General features: G+C 33.9%; 1 protein-coding gene across 1 annotated transcript in view; it reads left to right on the forward strand.

Moving 5' to 3' along the window:
- Positions 1-13,021, forward strand: part of LOC128995340 (E3 ubiquitin-protein ligase RFWD3-like) — a 28,300-nt gene extending 15,279 nt beyond the window's left edge. Inside the window, exons 6-13 of the mRNA XM_054420325.1 lie at positions 4,031-4,188; positions 5,007-5,147; positions 5,903-6,148; positions 6,702-6,924; positions 8,478-8,697; positions 9,559-9,751; positions 10,589-10,752; positions 12,015-13,021. Coding sequence (XP_054276300.1) covers positions 4,031-4,188; positions 5,007-5,147; positions 5,903-6,148; positions 6,702-6,924; positions 8,478-8,697; positions 9,559-9,751; positions 10,589-10,752; positions 12,015-12,132 — 1,463 coding nt within the window. The 3' untranslated portion in view covers positions 12,133-13,021. The remainder of the gene's footprint in view (positions 1-4,030; positions 4,189-5,006; positions 5,148-5,902; positions 6,149-6,701; positions 6,925-8,477; positions 8,698-9,558; positions 9,752-10,588; positions 10,753-12,014) is intronic.
- Positions 13,022-14,484: the final 1,463 nt, after the last annotated feature.

Genomic DNA, 14,484 nt, shown 5'->3' on the forward strand with positions numbered 1-14,484 from the left:
TGTGTGTGTATAACAGTAATCTTCATGCATTTTATTATGCATAAATATTACTGAATTGTGTGAAATAGTGTTCATAAAAGGTTGTATTTTGTTAGCATCATGTCCAAAAATGACGATTCTGACATTCAGAGATTGTTGTACGAGACGGACCTTAGTTCGCCATGCTATATATGCTATATAATGATATACCCAAGGTGTTATACATTTTTATAAAGGTAAATGAATACACTACAACACGTTTTTATTGGTTTGGGGGTAAAAATTTTTGTTAAAAAGTTATAGCCTATAGCCTACTAAATACTGTATTAGCATCATGTCCAAAAATGACGATTCTGACATTCAGAGATTGTTGTACGAGACGGACCTTAGTTCGCCGGTATACAGGGTGTCCCGGAACCTTCTACCAATATTTTATGGCATTGCTCCTGGGTAAGAAACAAACCTAAATATCATATTTAAATTGTCCGGAAGTCCTTAGTTACTCACACAGCCACCATTTTGTTTTTTTCAGTTATTATTTTTTTTCTAAAGAATGGTTGAACATAAGAAATGGAAACTTTGCACAAACATTTATAAAGCTACAAAAAAATTATGACGATTTTTCAAATTCATAAAACAAAATGGCGGCCATTTAAAGTTTTTGTAAAATCAACGGTTTTTGAGTTATTTAAGAAACAAAATTTTAAATGGCCGCCATCTTGTTTTATGAATTTGAAAAATCGTCATAATTTTTTTGTAGCTTTGTCTAGTTGTCATAAATGTTTGTGCAGTTTCCATTTCGTATGTTTAACTATTCTTTAGAAAAAAATTAATAACGGAAAAAAACAAAATGGTGGCTGTGTGAGTAACTAAGGACTTCCGGACAATTTAATTATGATATTTAGGTATGTTTCTTACCCAGGAGCAATGCCCTAAAATATTGGTAGAGAGTTCCGGGACACCCTGTATATGCTAATGATTTATCCAAGGTGTTATACATTTTTATAAAGGTAAATGAATACACTACAACATGTTTATATTGGTTTGGGTGTAAAAAATTTGGTAAAAAAGTTATGTACTAAATACTGTACACTCCATTTTCTCGAAATGCGCAAAAAATTCAAAACGTTCTCAAATTGATACATAATCAATAATCATAGGTGAAAATAACTGTTTACCATCATTCCCCCCATTTGGGGATTACATTTCAGTAATTGTTGTTTGTACCATTGTAACTGATGTACTGTAATGAAATAAAAAGGATTCATTCATTCATTCATTCTTATGACTTTTTTGGATTCCTTTTTATTATTTATTTATTTATTTTCCAATAATCACATAACATCATATTCAGACAGGTGATTCGTCATTGTTACAGTATTTTATAGTCTCTATTATACTAAAATTATTACTAAAATAAATTTCATTGCTGAGCCTTAACATCTACATAGCTTCCATATATTCCTCCAATGAGAGAAGGCCTTCTCCAAAAGAAAGTTTTTTAACTTCTTTTTGAATTTAGGGAATTAAATTCCCTACTTCATATAAATTCCTTACTTCATTAGCTTTACAAATATGTACATATCATCAGACTACATAATGTTTCACAACACAAACAAACACTGTATAGTTTACACTTATTTGCGGTTTTGCGGTTATTGTATTATTATGTCCCTATTACGTACCTACAAAAAAAATATTTCTAACATGTTATACATTTTTATGTAGGTAATTGAATACACTACAAGATTATTATGTTGGTTTGAAGTAAAAAATTTTGGTACAAAAGTTGTATACTAAATACTGTGAATTTTTTTTCTCGCAAAATCGCTAAAATATAAAAACATTATTTTATATACATATGTTTATAGGTAAAAAATTATTTTTTTTACCATAAACTTTATGACTTTTTTTATTCCTTACTTACAACACATGATGAGTGAGCACGTGATGAGTGAACACATGATACATGGTGAGCTTTACAAACATGTATATATCATTATTAGTATACACATATATTATATAACTTTTTACAACATAAACTAACACTGTACGGTTTTCAATTTTTTCGGTTCTCTGTTTGTCATTATATTTCGCCCCAACAACTTATTAAAAAAAAATTATTTTCCTAACATGTTATATATTTCTATGTAGGGAATTAGATTGTCTACAAAATGTATATAATGAATTTCCCATAATAAATCCGTAGAAAAAAAATACCGAGGCCGCTTTTGAAATTTTGAAAGAAAAGAATTTTTTTTTTTTCACTTTACCGATAAAATACACTGTCTAAATCATTATGATATTACTATTTCTAATACTATTCCTGTTCTTTCTGAACAAAATGAATATGAGGTTGGCTAGGTTTACTTGTGCGGTTGAATTTTTACGAATTTTCAAAAAAAGGTCTGCAAAATCGCCAAAATGGGTTGGCCATTCCCCACTTCTAACATTGGCCACTGCTAGGGTTAAATCCTTCAGCAGAAGATAAATTTCACAAACCCTCATATAAAAAATAGCTCTTATAAGAGTTCAGGATTATAACCAGTGACTATAAAGATATAGTATGTTTAGTTATTGTTTTGTATTTTAAGGATTATTAACCATATGTTTATATTCTCATATGACTATATAATTATTGTCCTCTCTTTAATTTCAAATATTCAAATTGGAAATAAGCAACCTTAAACTGATTAACTATCACCAAAGACAAAATCTTAAATTCTTCATTAACAGAATATTTTGACAAGTTTTAAAATGCCTTTGTCACCTTCTACACCATCGAAGTTGTATTTCAAAGACTATTACAAATTGAGAGGTAAGATTGTTAGGTAGCCAGCCACTTAGAGACGATTATGAATTTTACCTAAACTGAAAAAGGCGAGCCCAATAACTTATTTTACAAAACTAGTATTAAATATACTTTTATTGTGTGATTAGCTTTACAAGATATTGTTGATTTTTATTCCTTTCAGGTAACATAATTTTCTAGTAAAATAAGGTTAGCTTTAGAATTTTTAAGGTTAAATTAAAATAATGTTTACAATCATGCTCAGGCATTACAGTTGTTCTTGGCCGAATTTGATCTCTAATGTTAGAATGTAGGCCTACCCTAATCTTGAAGTGTTCCTTTCCCTAATCTGGATAAGAATGGGATGATTTCTTTATCTGTGAAGATCAACATGTGATTATAGTGCTCGCTTCCAAATTTGAATAAAGCAGACACATGAACTGTGTGCCTAATGTTGAAAATAATCTTTGCAATTGTCAAATGTTCTGTTAAAATAATATTATGGTGATGGTGATGGTGAAGTAATGGTGGTCATGATTTTTTTAAATGTGTATCTAATGAATTGTTTATTTACATTTTTTCTATATACCATACTGTCAGTTTAAATCATCAAGTTGGCTCAATGGTTAACCAGATAATCCAGCCACAACAAAGGGTCAATGAGACCATTGTAATAGTGTTGAGTAATACAACTACAGTAAATAAGTAAGCTCCGACTGATTAACTATCACAAAACCTTTAATTCATCTTTAACTGAATATTATAACAAGTTTTAAAATTCCTTTTGTCACCTTTAACAACGGTTTTTATTATTAATTTTGTTAATACACATACTTTTTCAATTAGTGTGTCACTTGTGACCGTGGTTTCAGTCTGGTTCAAAATGTTACCTTAGTCACCAAATGATACATTGAACGAATGAATAATGGAAAAGTATCTTAACAAAATAAACAACCAAAACAATAGTATGACAAAGTACTATGACAACATTGGTCTCATCAATCGGATCTTATGACTGGATTACCTGGTCACCAATCGATCTTGACAGCTTTATATAAAATACGGGTATGGTACATAGAAAAAATATATGTCAAAAATCCATTTAAAACCAGATAGGACCGTTATAGATTACTTTACTATCAACAAAATTTTCCTAGCAGAGATCTTTCATAGCAAAGATACAATGACACAAAATTTAAAAGGGGACAATATTTTAAAACTGGCTCTCTGCAAACCCTTGATGATATGTTGCTGTTTCAGAGCAGGCCCAGTTGGATAGTTCTGTGTTGTCGGAAGGTGAGGATGGGTCACTCTGTACTATTTGTATGTGTCCTCTCACCAACTCCGGGACACACCGCGTAGTGTGCCTACGCTGCGGCCACATCTTCGGACAGGCATGCGTGGAGCGTTGGATAAAGGTGTGTTAAAACATACATTTACCAGTTGTTCACTAATTGATTAACCAGGCTATTTACATGGACTGTACTGTTGTCTATTATGGTACTCGTTAACACTTTCGCGCCGATCATTTTTTCAACGATTTATTACGTTTTTGAAAACTTTAAAGTGTGCCACCGGTGTACACTGTTACTATGGTGATTGTAAGCAACAAAACGGCATTTCAAGAGTCTTTGTGAAGGTTTTTAATTCATGTTTGTAGAAAGCCACATGAAATATCTCCAAGAGTGATACATGAACCAAATTAAGATTACATAATAAAACACCAAGTTACAAAAAAATGTGTTTTATTTATCTCAACAAAAACACTTTTTTAAATATGAAAAATTGAACTATAAAGTAATTTTTTACTTTTCAAAGTCTGTTTAAGTTCATGGAATGTGCTTTCAACATGATGGCAGGGCGACGTGTACCACGGTTTAATTAGCATAATTATTATCTTATTTTGTTACTGAAACCGTACAAGTTAGTAGTGCACACTTGATAAATAATTAATTATATCTAACTATTCCTATAAACATACTTTTTTTAGTCTATAGTAATTTTAACACAAATTTACTTTTGACTGAAGTTTGATTCGTGTGTCATCAGTGGCAACGTCGGAGCGAACGTGTTAATTCAGTGTTGCTCATAATATCGCTTTTCTAAAATAAAGTTTTTGACATTATAAGATTAGTTGGTGGTCTTGGACAGTATGACAAATGACAATTACGAAGTATACTGTCATTTCATGACAACCTGTAAAACTAATTTTAAATTTTAAACTTTTTGACTATAGGTGGGGTGTAATAATGGAGCCCGACGCTGTCCCACATGCAACAAAAAGGCTGCACTCAAGGACATTCGAGTGCTGTACCTGCCCAAGGTAGTGCCACTCGATACGATAGAGCGTGACAGAATCTTGCAGGAAAAGGAAGAGGTGAGTCCTATGATAGGCCTAATTTATTTACTCTAAACTGCATGTGAAAAACATTTTCCTTCTCTTTTTCTTTATAAATAATAGGTTGGCGACTTTTTTCACCTAAAAATTCACCCACATGAGAATATAATGTGTGGAGTGTGAGTTTGCCACAGTTCCACATGAACCGTAAAGGACTGTTGTGTATGTGGAACGTATAGGTAAAGCAAGAAGTGAGCTGATTCAGTACAAAAATAAACTATACTTATTAGCTTTTAGTAGAAGCACGGTAACATTGCAATAACATAAGGAACACTGTTTAGTTTCAGGTTATTAATAGAAAGTTGCTGAAGGTTTATTGATTGAATCTGGTTAAGAATATTCCTTTCCATTAGTAAATTATTAATTTACTGTATTGTATACCCTCTTCATTATCTTTCTTCTTGTTTGTCATGCTATATGTTTTTTTAAATAACTATTTCTTCGATGGATTGTGCCAGATATACAATACATTTGTCATCATTGCAACTTTGTAGTGAATTTGCAGATATAACTTTTAAATGATTTACAAAATACTGTTTATCAACAATAGGAAGTAAAACTTAAACTCATTATTGTATGACCTCTTTTTGAATGTCTTCATTTACAAACATAACTAAACAATGAACTGTTTTGTTAATTAATTTAAGACGACAACTGTGTATGATGTATTTATTAATGACTAAATGGATCAATACACTTTGATATGTGATGGACTATATGATTTCCGATTTCAGTTGGCAGCTCAGAAAAAAATGCTGGAAGCAGATTTTACAAGAACAGTTCTGCAGCACAAACTTGTTGTGGAGAGTTACGAGGAGAAAATCTCGAATTTGGAGAAGCGGTTACAGGAGGGACGGCCAAACGAGGATGTGTTGGCACCACTGAGCCAGGCGGCAGGGCTGGCGGTTGTTACAACTGTCACTATCAGTTCAGACGGAGGTTGCAGAGTGATGGCCTTCAACCCTATCCGTCAGGATCTGGTTAGTAAACCATTTGTTTTTCTAAATGTTACATTATGTCAAGGTTGTGAACAGATTTCTTATGTGTGTTACATTCAAGCAACTATTTACTAATTTTTGATGCAGTAATATCGTGTACCGGTTTACTGAACTATAAATTTTCCAATTTTAGGCATCTTTTTTCAAGACAAATATTTTTTAAAGGTAACTTATGCCTTTAGGCATATGGTCATAAACTAGTAGTTTTAGTCTTACCCTGTTGTAGTCTTCTCTGTTTCTTGTTGATAATATTCCTATAAACATTATATTTTATAATATCGTATTATATAGAATTTTTGTTCTGTCTGTTCTATTTTTATGTTTATTTAATGACGTTTGTCATGAATTAATCCTTTGAAGGTAAAATGGTTTACGAGTTTTTAATCCTATTGAAAGTGCTATTTTCCCATGGGCCCCCTTGTTAATTTAATGTTTAAAATCTATTCTTGTTAAAATAGCGGATACAAAGATCAGATAAGCAGATGAAAAGTCACAGATGTTTTGCACGAGACTGACATTGTTGTTGTGTTGTTAGGTGGTGTCACAGCCCTCAGGCAACACGTTGTTTGCTGGGTTCGGTGTGCGGGTGCTCAACAGTGTAGATTGGCAACCTTCCAGGTTTGTGTTGCTTCACTCCAAAGCTGTACGGGACATACAGTTCCACCCGGATGACAGGGACATGATGCTCAGCGTCAGTCTGGACCAGAACGCTAAACTGTTCGACCTCGGCACAAACACCACTGTGCACACATTCAAAGGTACCTACAATTCTAGAGTACCCACTCTTTTTATGTTGGAAGTGCTTTGTTTTTAAATCTGTGGGAAATTTGTATCTTCAGCACTTGTGTACAAATGTTTCTCATTAAATTGCTGTAAATCAAATATTTTATTTGTGTATAAATGAAGTTAGTCGAATTGATACACAGAGTATGCTAATGTGAATTACTGATTTCTGCTTAACATATATTTTATAACCAAGCTACCTAGCCGACATCTAATTTTAATCTACTGCATTTTTTTTGTTTTGTGTCTTATTAACTATAACAGTTACGAAACCTTGAGGAGAAAGTAGAATTATTCTCTGTTGCATTCAGTAAGTGGCTCATTCAACTAACAAAATGGCTACAGCTGATCCATATAGATGGGAAGTGTACTTAAGTATCTAAACTTAATTTTCTTGTCCAGCCAGAATGTTAAAAAGTCTTGTTTTCTGGTCAAATGACTCTCAGTACGTGTTTGAACCATTGTTAAATCGCGGGATGAAAATAATCCACACACACTTAATATTTTTAAAACATACAAAAGGCTTTTTTTGCTGAAATGCTCTGTTAGCTGCAGATCATGAAAATGTTGTTGTACAATGTTAAGAAAAAACACTTAAAACCCTTAATTTAAAAAATTAAATTGTCCTAAAAGGCTCAGTTTCTAACTTGCATGATCCTAACCAATGTTGTTGAATTAATAGTCTTTGAAATATAATTCCTGAGTCATTAATTCTGAGATCAGGTACATAGATACCTGCCAAAACATAGTTGCAATGTGGTTATTTAACTGAGCGCTTATATTATAGAGCATGCATAGAATGAATCTTAACAAGACAATGTTGCTGTTGAGTTAAAAGTCTCAATAATAGTTTATAGGGCAGGGTTCCGTGACATATTTACAATCTGGATATCTGTTCTAGCACTGTCAAACTGTTTTAACAAAACAATTATGGATGGATGGATGGATTGGTCCAAAAATTTTAAAAAATTTTCAAAAAAAATGTTTACAATCATTAGGCGGGATCTTATTTAATTTCAGAATTTTCTTGGAACGAGATTTGTTTGAACTGTCAGTGATTTCAACCCTATTGCGGTATACAATGATGGTGTCTCAGTGACAGGGAAAGATGTTCACAAATTTGTGACGCTCAAGGTAGATGTCCAAAACTTCCACGCTATAATGAGGGAAGATGGTTTTGTCTCTGGGATGCAGAAGATGTTGGCAAATTAGCAGATGTTTTTGATTTCACCTTTATGTCGAATAACGATGACAATATCCCTGCTAAAATAATAACGATAGTGCTACATGTACGGATTATGTAGTCTAAATTTGCCATTAGCGAGAATTTGTATCAAACATTTTAAAATCAAACCAAAGTGTACTTTGTTGTAGAGAGAAAAATTTCCCTTCCCTGCCCCGTACCTAAAATCAGAAATAAAACAAAACCCCATCCCTTCTTGAACTTAAAGTACAACCCTGTCCATACCCAAAAAAATGTAGTTATGTTAAATATAAAGTTTCTGAAATATATATCTTCATGTCGCAGTGGGAGGTCCGCTCTGGTCATGCTGCTGGGATGCTTCACATCCTCATTTGCTGTTGCTCGGCACCCAGACAGGCAAGGTGGTACAGTACGACCGACGCATGACAGACACTGTTGTCAACCAATGGGAGATAAACAACAACAAGACACCCGTGGTCGCACTAGCTTCAACCCCCTGTAGAGACCGTACACCCTTCCCTCAAGGTGGCTTCTTGTCTTGCAGGTCAGTAGCTGTAGAATGTTTGGAAGAATATTTTAGATATACATACGTCTAGGTACCAAAATATTTCTTCCCAGAGATGTCTTGCTTGCCTTGAGCTTGTGGCAAACTGATTTTTACCTGTCCCACCGCAAATTAGAACTCTTTTCTTCCTGCAACCCTAAGTTATGCCCACTTTTGTATTATGTTCCTGTCAAAAAGTTTCAAGAGCTAATGGTTTAAATTCATTGTTTATTATGAGGCATTCCGAAGTAATTTTAAACTGAAAACTGTCAAATAGTGAAAAGAACCTAATGGAAACCAACTATAAATTTGTGAGTATATCAGGATTACTGATGGAAAAGAGTCCACCCTGTCATAGGAAACACAAATCACTTAACACTATACCATTATCAAAAATTAAAATACTTCACAGTCACTTGCAGCATTTTAACCAAGGAAGATTAGAGTTAGGAAGAGAGGGAACATTCTTAAACTCAGTTTTTGTGTTAGATAAATTAGATTAATCGGAACTTGACCCAGCTGGCCTTGATCATTGGGATAAAATAAATGGTTCTGGCTAAGAAACAGCTGGTCTTAGTCAGGAACTAGGCTAAACAGATCAATCCACTCCATTCTAGACCCACCCTTCTTTATATTTAGCTTAAAATAAGCATCTTCTTAAATGTCTTAAAGATCTTAAAAGAGCTGTCTTAAATGTTCGTTGCAGTCTTAAATAATTTAGTTTAATCTATAGACAATCAATCTTGAATGTATACCAAGTAAACTGTGAACTGTGAAGCGACTGTTTTCCCCTCTTTAGGAATAATGCTGTAAATAAGTAGTATCTGGTAAACAACTAATACCTGAACTGCATTTGTGTAGGCTCAACGCGGTTTATTCATACACACTGCAAGGGACTGACTACCATTGCTCCGAGCTGGGAGTGGAAGGCCCGTTCATGTCCATGAGGTACGACGGTGCAAAACAGATGATGATAACTACATCACGTGCCAGCAGCCGCTACGCTTACAATAGAGTTTCTCTCAGTTTACTGGACAAGGACGCCAACAAACAGGTGATTGTAACATGTGATCCTGAGTATGGCTAGTGGACATATCATTCACATGTTAAAGTTAAAGATAGTTTCAGAGAGGAAATTAGTGAAGGTGGATAAAATTCAAGGTGTATAAAAGAAGGCGTTTGCTTGCATGCTCATTACCTCCCCCCCTCACCACTCCAAGCAACCATAGTGTGAGGTAGTAGCTCTGAGCCAAGGCAAATAAAATGATGTCATTGAAAATCTTGGAAAATTCATATGATTTGGTCAAATAAAACACGTTCAGCAAGCAGTTTGTGTGGGCGGCAAGCAATATTATTGCTTTTGTGAAAATATTTGATCAAGTTAGTTGCTGTAAAACAATCCAACTTTTTAAAGGATGTATATATTTTTTTTATCAAATACCTTGGAATCCTTAGGTCGAAAGTATTCCTGATCTCCTGGAAACGACCCCAATAGTACAGTTTGGTCCTAGAAACCTCAAAATCCAATAACATGCAACATCCAAAATGTCATCAAGGGATATGAAAGTAGTCAAACACAAAAACACAAAAGCCCTTAAATAAAAATAGTGGAGTAGTAATAGACCAGATAAGAGAGAGCACAATACAAATTTTCGTACAAGAAGGTGATTCCAATGAGACTGAGTGATGTGTTCTTTCAGCAACAGCCTAATACATGTAATTATGAAGGGAAATGTTTCCAATAATTTCTTAAATAACTTCAGTTCCTTGAATATTAGGTTGATTAGGTTAAATATGACTTTTTCATCACATAAATTGAGAAAAAACATAACAACAGTTTGGGGTATTCTAAGTTAAAGGCTTTTAATCCTTACATGCTATGTTTTTGCAGGTTTGTGCTGCACTGATCCACTCATTCAATTGCGGCTCATCATCTCGTAACATGTCTCGGTCGACCTTGTTGCCGCACGTGGACGACTCACTGATGGTTGCTCATAATGAGAGTGCTCGCCTGCTCGACATGTGGAGTAGCAAACGAGGCGATCATTTACACAGGTAACACGGCAATTCACATAGTGCTTGTTTGAGTTGGTCATTAGTTTGGAAGAAAACTAATTATTTAAAATTCACAACATTTTTTAAGTTCAACCTAGTTCATTGGCCCTTTCATGTACTAAATCTGTCAGCTCCTGCCCTTCATCACGCTCATCCATTTGCTACTTCTTAAATAAACATGTTTACTAAATAATGGTGTAAATACCTGCATTCATGTGATCAATTTGTTGCTAAATTGCAACCGGTTTCGACTCACAAAGGAGTCATCGTCGGGCCAGTACAGATGTCTTCTCGCTTCATTTGAAGGTCGTCAATTCATGATGAATAAATACATTTAACACGCACACGTACACGAACATAAAAACAAACATTTAGGGCTAAAAACGAAAGATGATACAATACGGTAACGGGACACGACGTGATCGGGCGGGGGTTATGTCTAGAACTAAACATGTTTAGTTACGTATAAATTCAATATAATTTAAAAACACTTAATGATGGCTATGATTTTTCTTAAAAGTTAAATACAAGTACCTGAAGGTAGAGCTTTAGAGCTTTCTTTTTTCTTTTTTTCTTGATTGACACAATCTTGTTTGCAGTAAAAGGTTTTAATAATTTGTGGTTATTGTTGATAGAAAACCATGAATGTTGGCTACAATCCATCTTCATAGTGATGTCAATGCACCACAATTAAAAACAATGGTCGAAACACAATTCTGTGAAGGAAACGGCTGAAATACATTTAACCACTTACCGATGCTAAATACTAAATACCGATACTAACCGATTGTGTTCCTTTGTGAGAACCGAGGTACAGAACAAATAAAAATCAAATAAAAAAATCCATTATTCAAACAGTACATTTCTATACATGAATTGTGTCAAGTCAATAACAAAAAATAATTTTACATTTGGTATAAGTTTGCATTATAAAAATGTACCGTACCGAGCTGTACCCACCTTATACCTTATAATCCCTTACATTTTCTGTTCCTCAGACCCTTAAATGATTGTATGTACTGTTGCAGCTTTTAGTTTTTTTTAGATGCAGTATTATCTACTCTTAGGATTCTAAATTTAAATAGTCCCACAGTCTAAATAATGTATCATAGCATGAACAAAATAGCGATATGAATTCAATATTCTTTTATAAGTGTTTTGGAAATTGCAAAAAGAGCTAACTAACTAAAAATAATCCCACCTAATTAAATTAAATTTACTTCAAAATTAAAGGTATTAATGATTTTTGTTATTTTTTACAGTTTGCCAATTCGAGAGCCGATCATTGATCTCACACCCGTAGACCTGGGCAACAACAAGCCCCCACTTCTGGCAGCTTTGTCAGAGAAGAAAATGACACTGTATAAAATCAACAGATAGGACACTCTAGTTTTATATTTATTTGTTTACTGATTGTTTTTAAGTTTGTTCATTTTCCAATCAGCATGTACAAAACTTGTTTTTTAAACTTTAAGACCCAAGCGTGCAAGTTTATTTTTATCTTTGGCTTGTCCACCGATTTTTTGGTTTTAGAAATGTAGAAAATATGACGATTTTGATACTTCATACTTAATAAAATAAAATTGACATAGGCCTAGATAAAAAGATTTATCAACATTAAAAATAAGGTAAACCAAGCAAAACCCCTAATTTACAGTTTAGTCTGTGATAAAAATTAAGTATTGTGTCATTTAGAATCATAAGCTCTCCTAAAAATCTGTAAATTTCATTCAAAACAGTTCTCACACCTTAAAGAAAGTTCAGGTATTGTCCATAAAGTTGAAAGAAGTTGACTCTGCCCTCTTCCAATGTATTGGGAAGAGAGGGAGCTAGATAAGTGGTGGAGGTTGGGACTTCAGTCCCCAAGGTATCAGGTTCAAATCCTATCTATCACCAATGGATTTGATCGGAGTGATAATGCGGCAACCACTAAGCTTAGCCTTAAACCATGTGAAAAAAATAATCCAGGACCTACCGTTCTACCGTTCTAGGATGTAAAGGTATGACAAGGCAAAAAATATACTGGGAAAGAAAGTTAATAAAAAAAATTTACATTTCCTACCAGCTGTCAAACTCTTCCATATGATTGACCTTGTGCACCTGGTAGTGAATGTGAAAGTAATATATTTTTCATAAAGTGTCTGATAGTGATGAGAACATTATTGGTTTTCTCTTTGTTTTGTTATAGCTTAAACTTAAAACGTAATATATTTTTGTAACTATCACAACAATTATTTTGACAGTTATGTAAAAAATTGTTTATATTGTGAATACATTTTTGTTGATAAAAAAGTAAGTGTATTGCTGTCCTACCTGTCCAGTTTAAGACTTAGGAGGTGTTTGTAAACCATGGATTATTGCCTTGGGTTGTACCATGGATTATTTACTAAGTTGCCGGGTATTGTTCAAGTTGTAAGCAGTACAATGTACTTGTTTAAATTTGCCTTAAATTGGAAGATTGATTTTATAAAGCTACTTTATCCTAACTGACAAGTCACTGTTGTCCAGCTTCACTCATGAAAACTGACAAATCCGCCAGAATAGTTAATTCCAAAAGAAGTTTCATTCGACCGGGCCAGGAATCCGAAAGAATTTTCAACCCTTAAAACTGATTTGCCTGGTAGGTGGCTCAGGGGATAGCGCCACAAAATGTATTAAGGCCCATGAAAACAGACAAATGTAATGTCAAAAGAGGCTAATCATCTCCTAGGAGGAAAGACCAAAAACCTTGACAGGGAAATTCAGTCTCAATAGCTGAGATACCTTTTGTGTGACACAGTTGACCCAAGTGTTGTGTGTGGCAATGAAAATTAACGGTATCAGCAATCTGACACATACTTTCTCCCATTGGCTTGTCAACAACCTTTATCATGGGTAAGCAGTGGGAGTAGGTACCATTGATATTTTATAAGAAAATCACATCAGTTGCAATAACTCTTAAACTGTAATTTTTACAGCAATGGTAACACCACATAAACCATATACTTAAAATTGTCATGACGAGAGACCTTGCGCAAAACCATCCATTATTTCATAAATTGCCATTTAAGGTCGTAATTACTTTCTAAAGGTAACTTTCCATACACCTAATGTTTAAAAATACCTCAGCTGTATTCATTTGTATGTTACTAGTTAACAGCCCGTGCTTCGCCACGGGAATAATGTCAGCAATAAAAGAGATAATAACATTTGTGTCCCTGTTAGGCCTAGTCTGTTCTGACTCGAAATTCAAAGATTTGCAGTAGTGACAAATCCAATTTAATGATCCCAATTCAAAAGAGCGGTGTTTTTTTTTTTAGGAAGTTCCAGGGCACATTTTACACTATCACTGCTCTTTACTTTTTTAGTTCGATGTTTTTCTACGCGTGTTTTTTTTCTGTTTGTCTCTTTACGCCCAGTTAATGACTTTTTACCTTTTTGTACTTTTTTCATCCTGGGTATTATGAGAAAGTTTTATAACACTGTAATGAACCGAGTCAACACTGCCACTAAACATCAAGTCACATACTTCTTCACATAGAACCGATGTCATAAGTCACAGTTTCTTCAGCAACTTCCCTGTGTACTCGAAATAAATAGTTAGGGTATAGCTCACTGATACATTGTAGTTCCACGTATCCAGCGTACTCGCCATCTCGGGAAAGTAAAGTTTGGTATTGGTGACGGTCAAACACTGATGTTGAGTAAGACTCATCGCCTACGATAAAATTTTTGTATTTTTCCCACTCTTTA

The sequence above is a fragment of the Macrosteles quadrilineatus genome, unplaced genomic scaffold, assembly GCF_028750875.1.
Source record: "Macrosteles quadrilineatus isolate MER2022 unplaced genomic scaffold, UCM_ALF_1.0 Scaffold_5__1_contigs__length_97177068, whole genome shotgun sequence".
Classification (NCBI taxonomy): Eukaryota; Metazoa; Arthropoda; class Insecta; order Hemiptera; family Cicadellidae; genus Macrosteles; species Macrosteles quadrilineatus.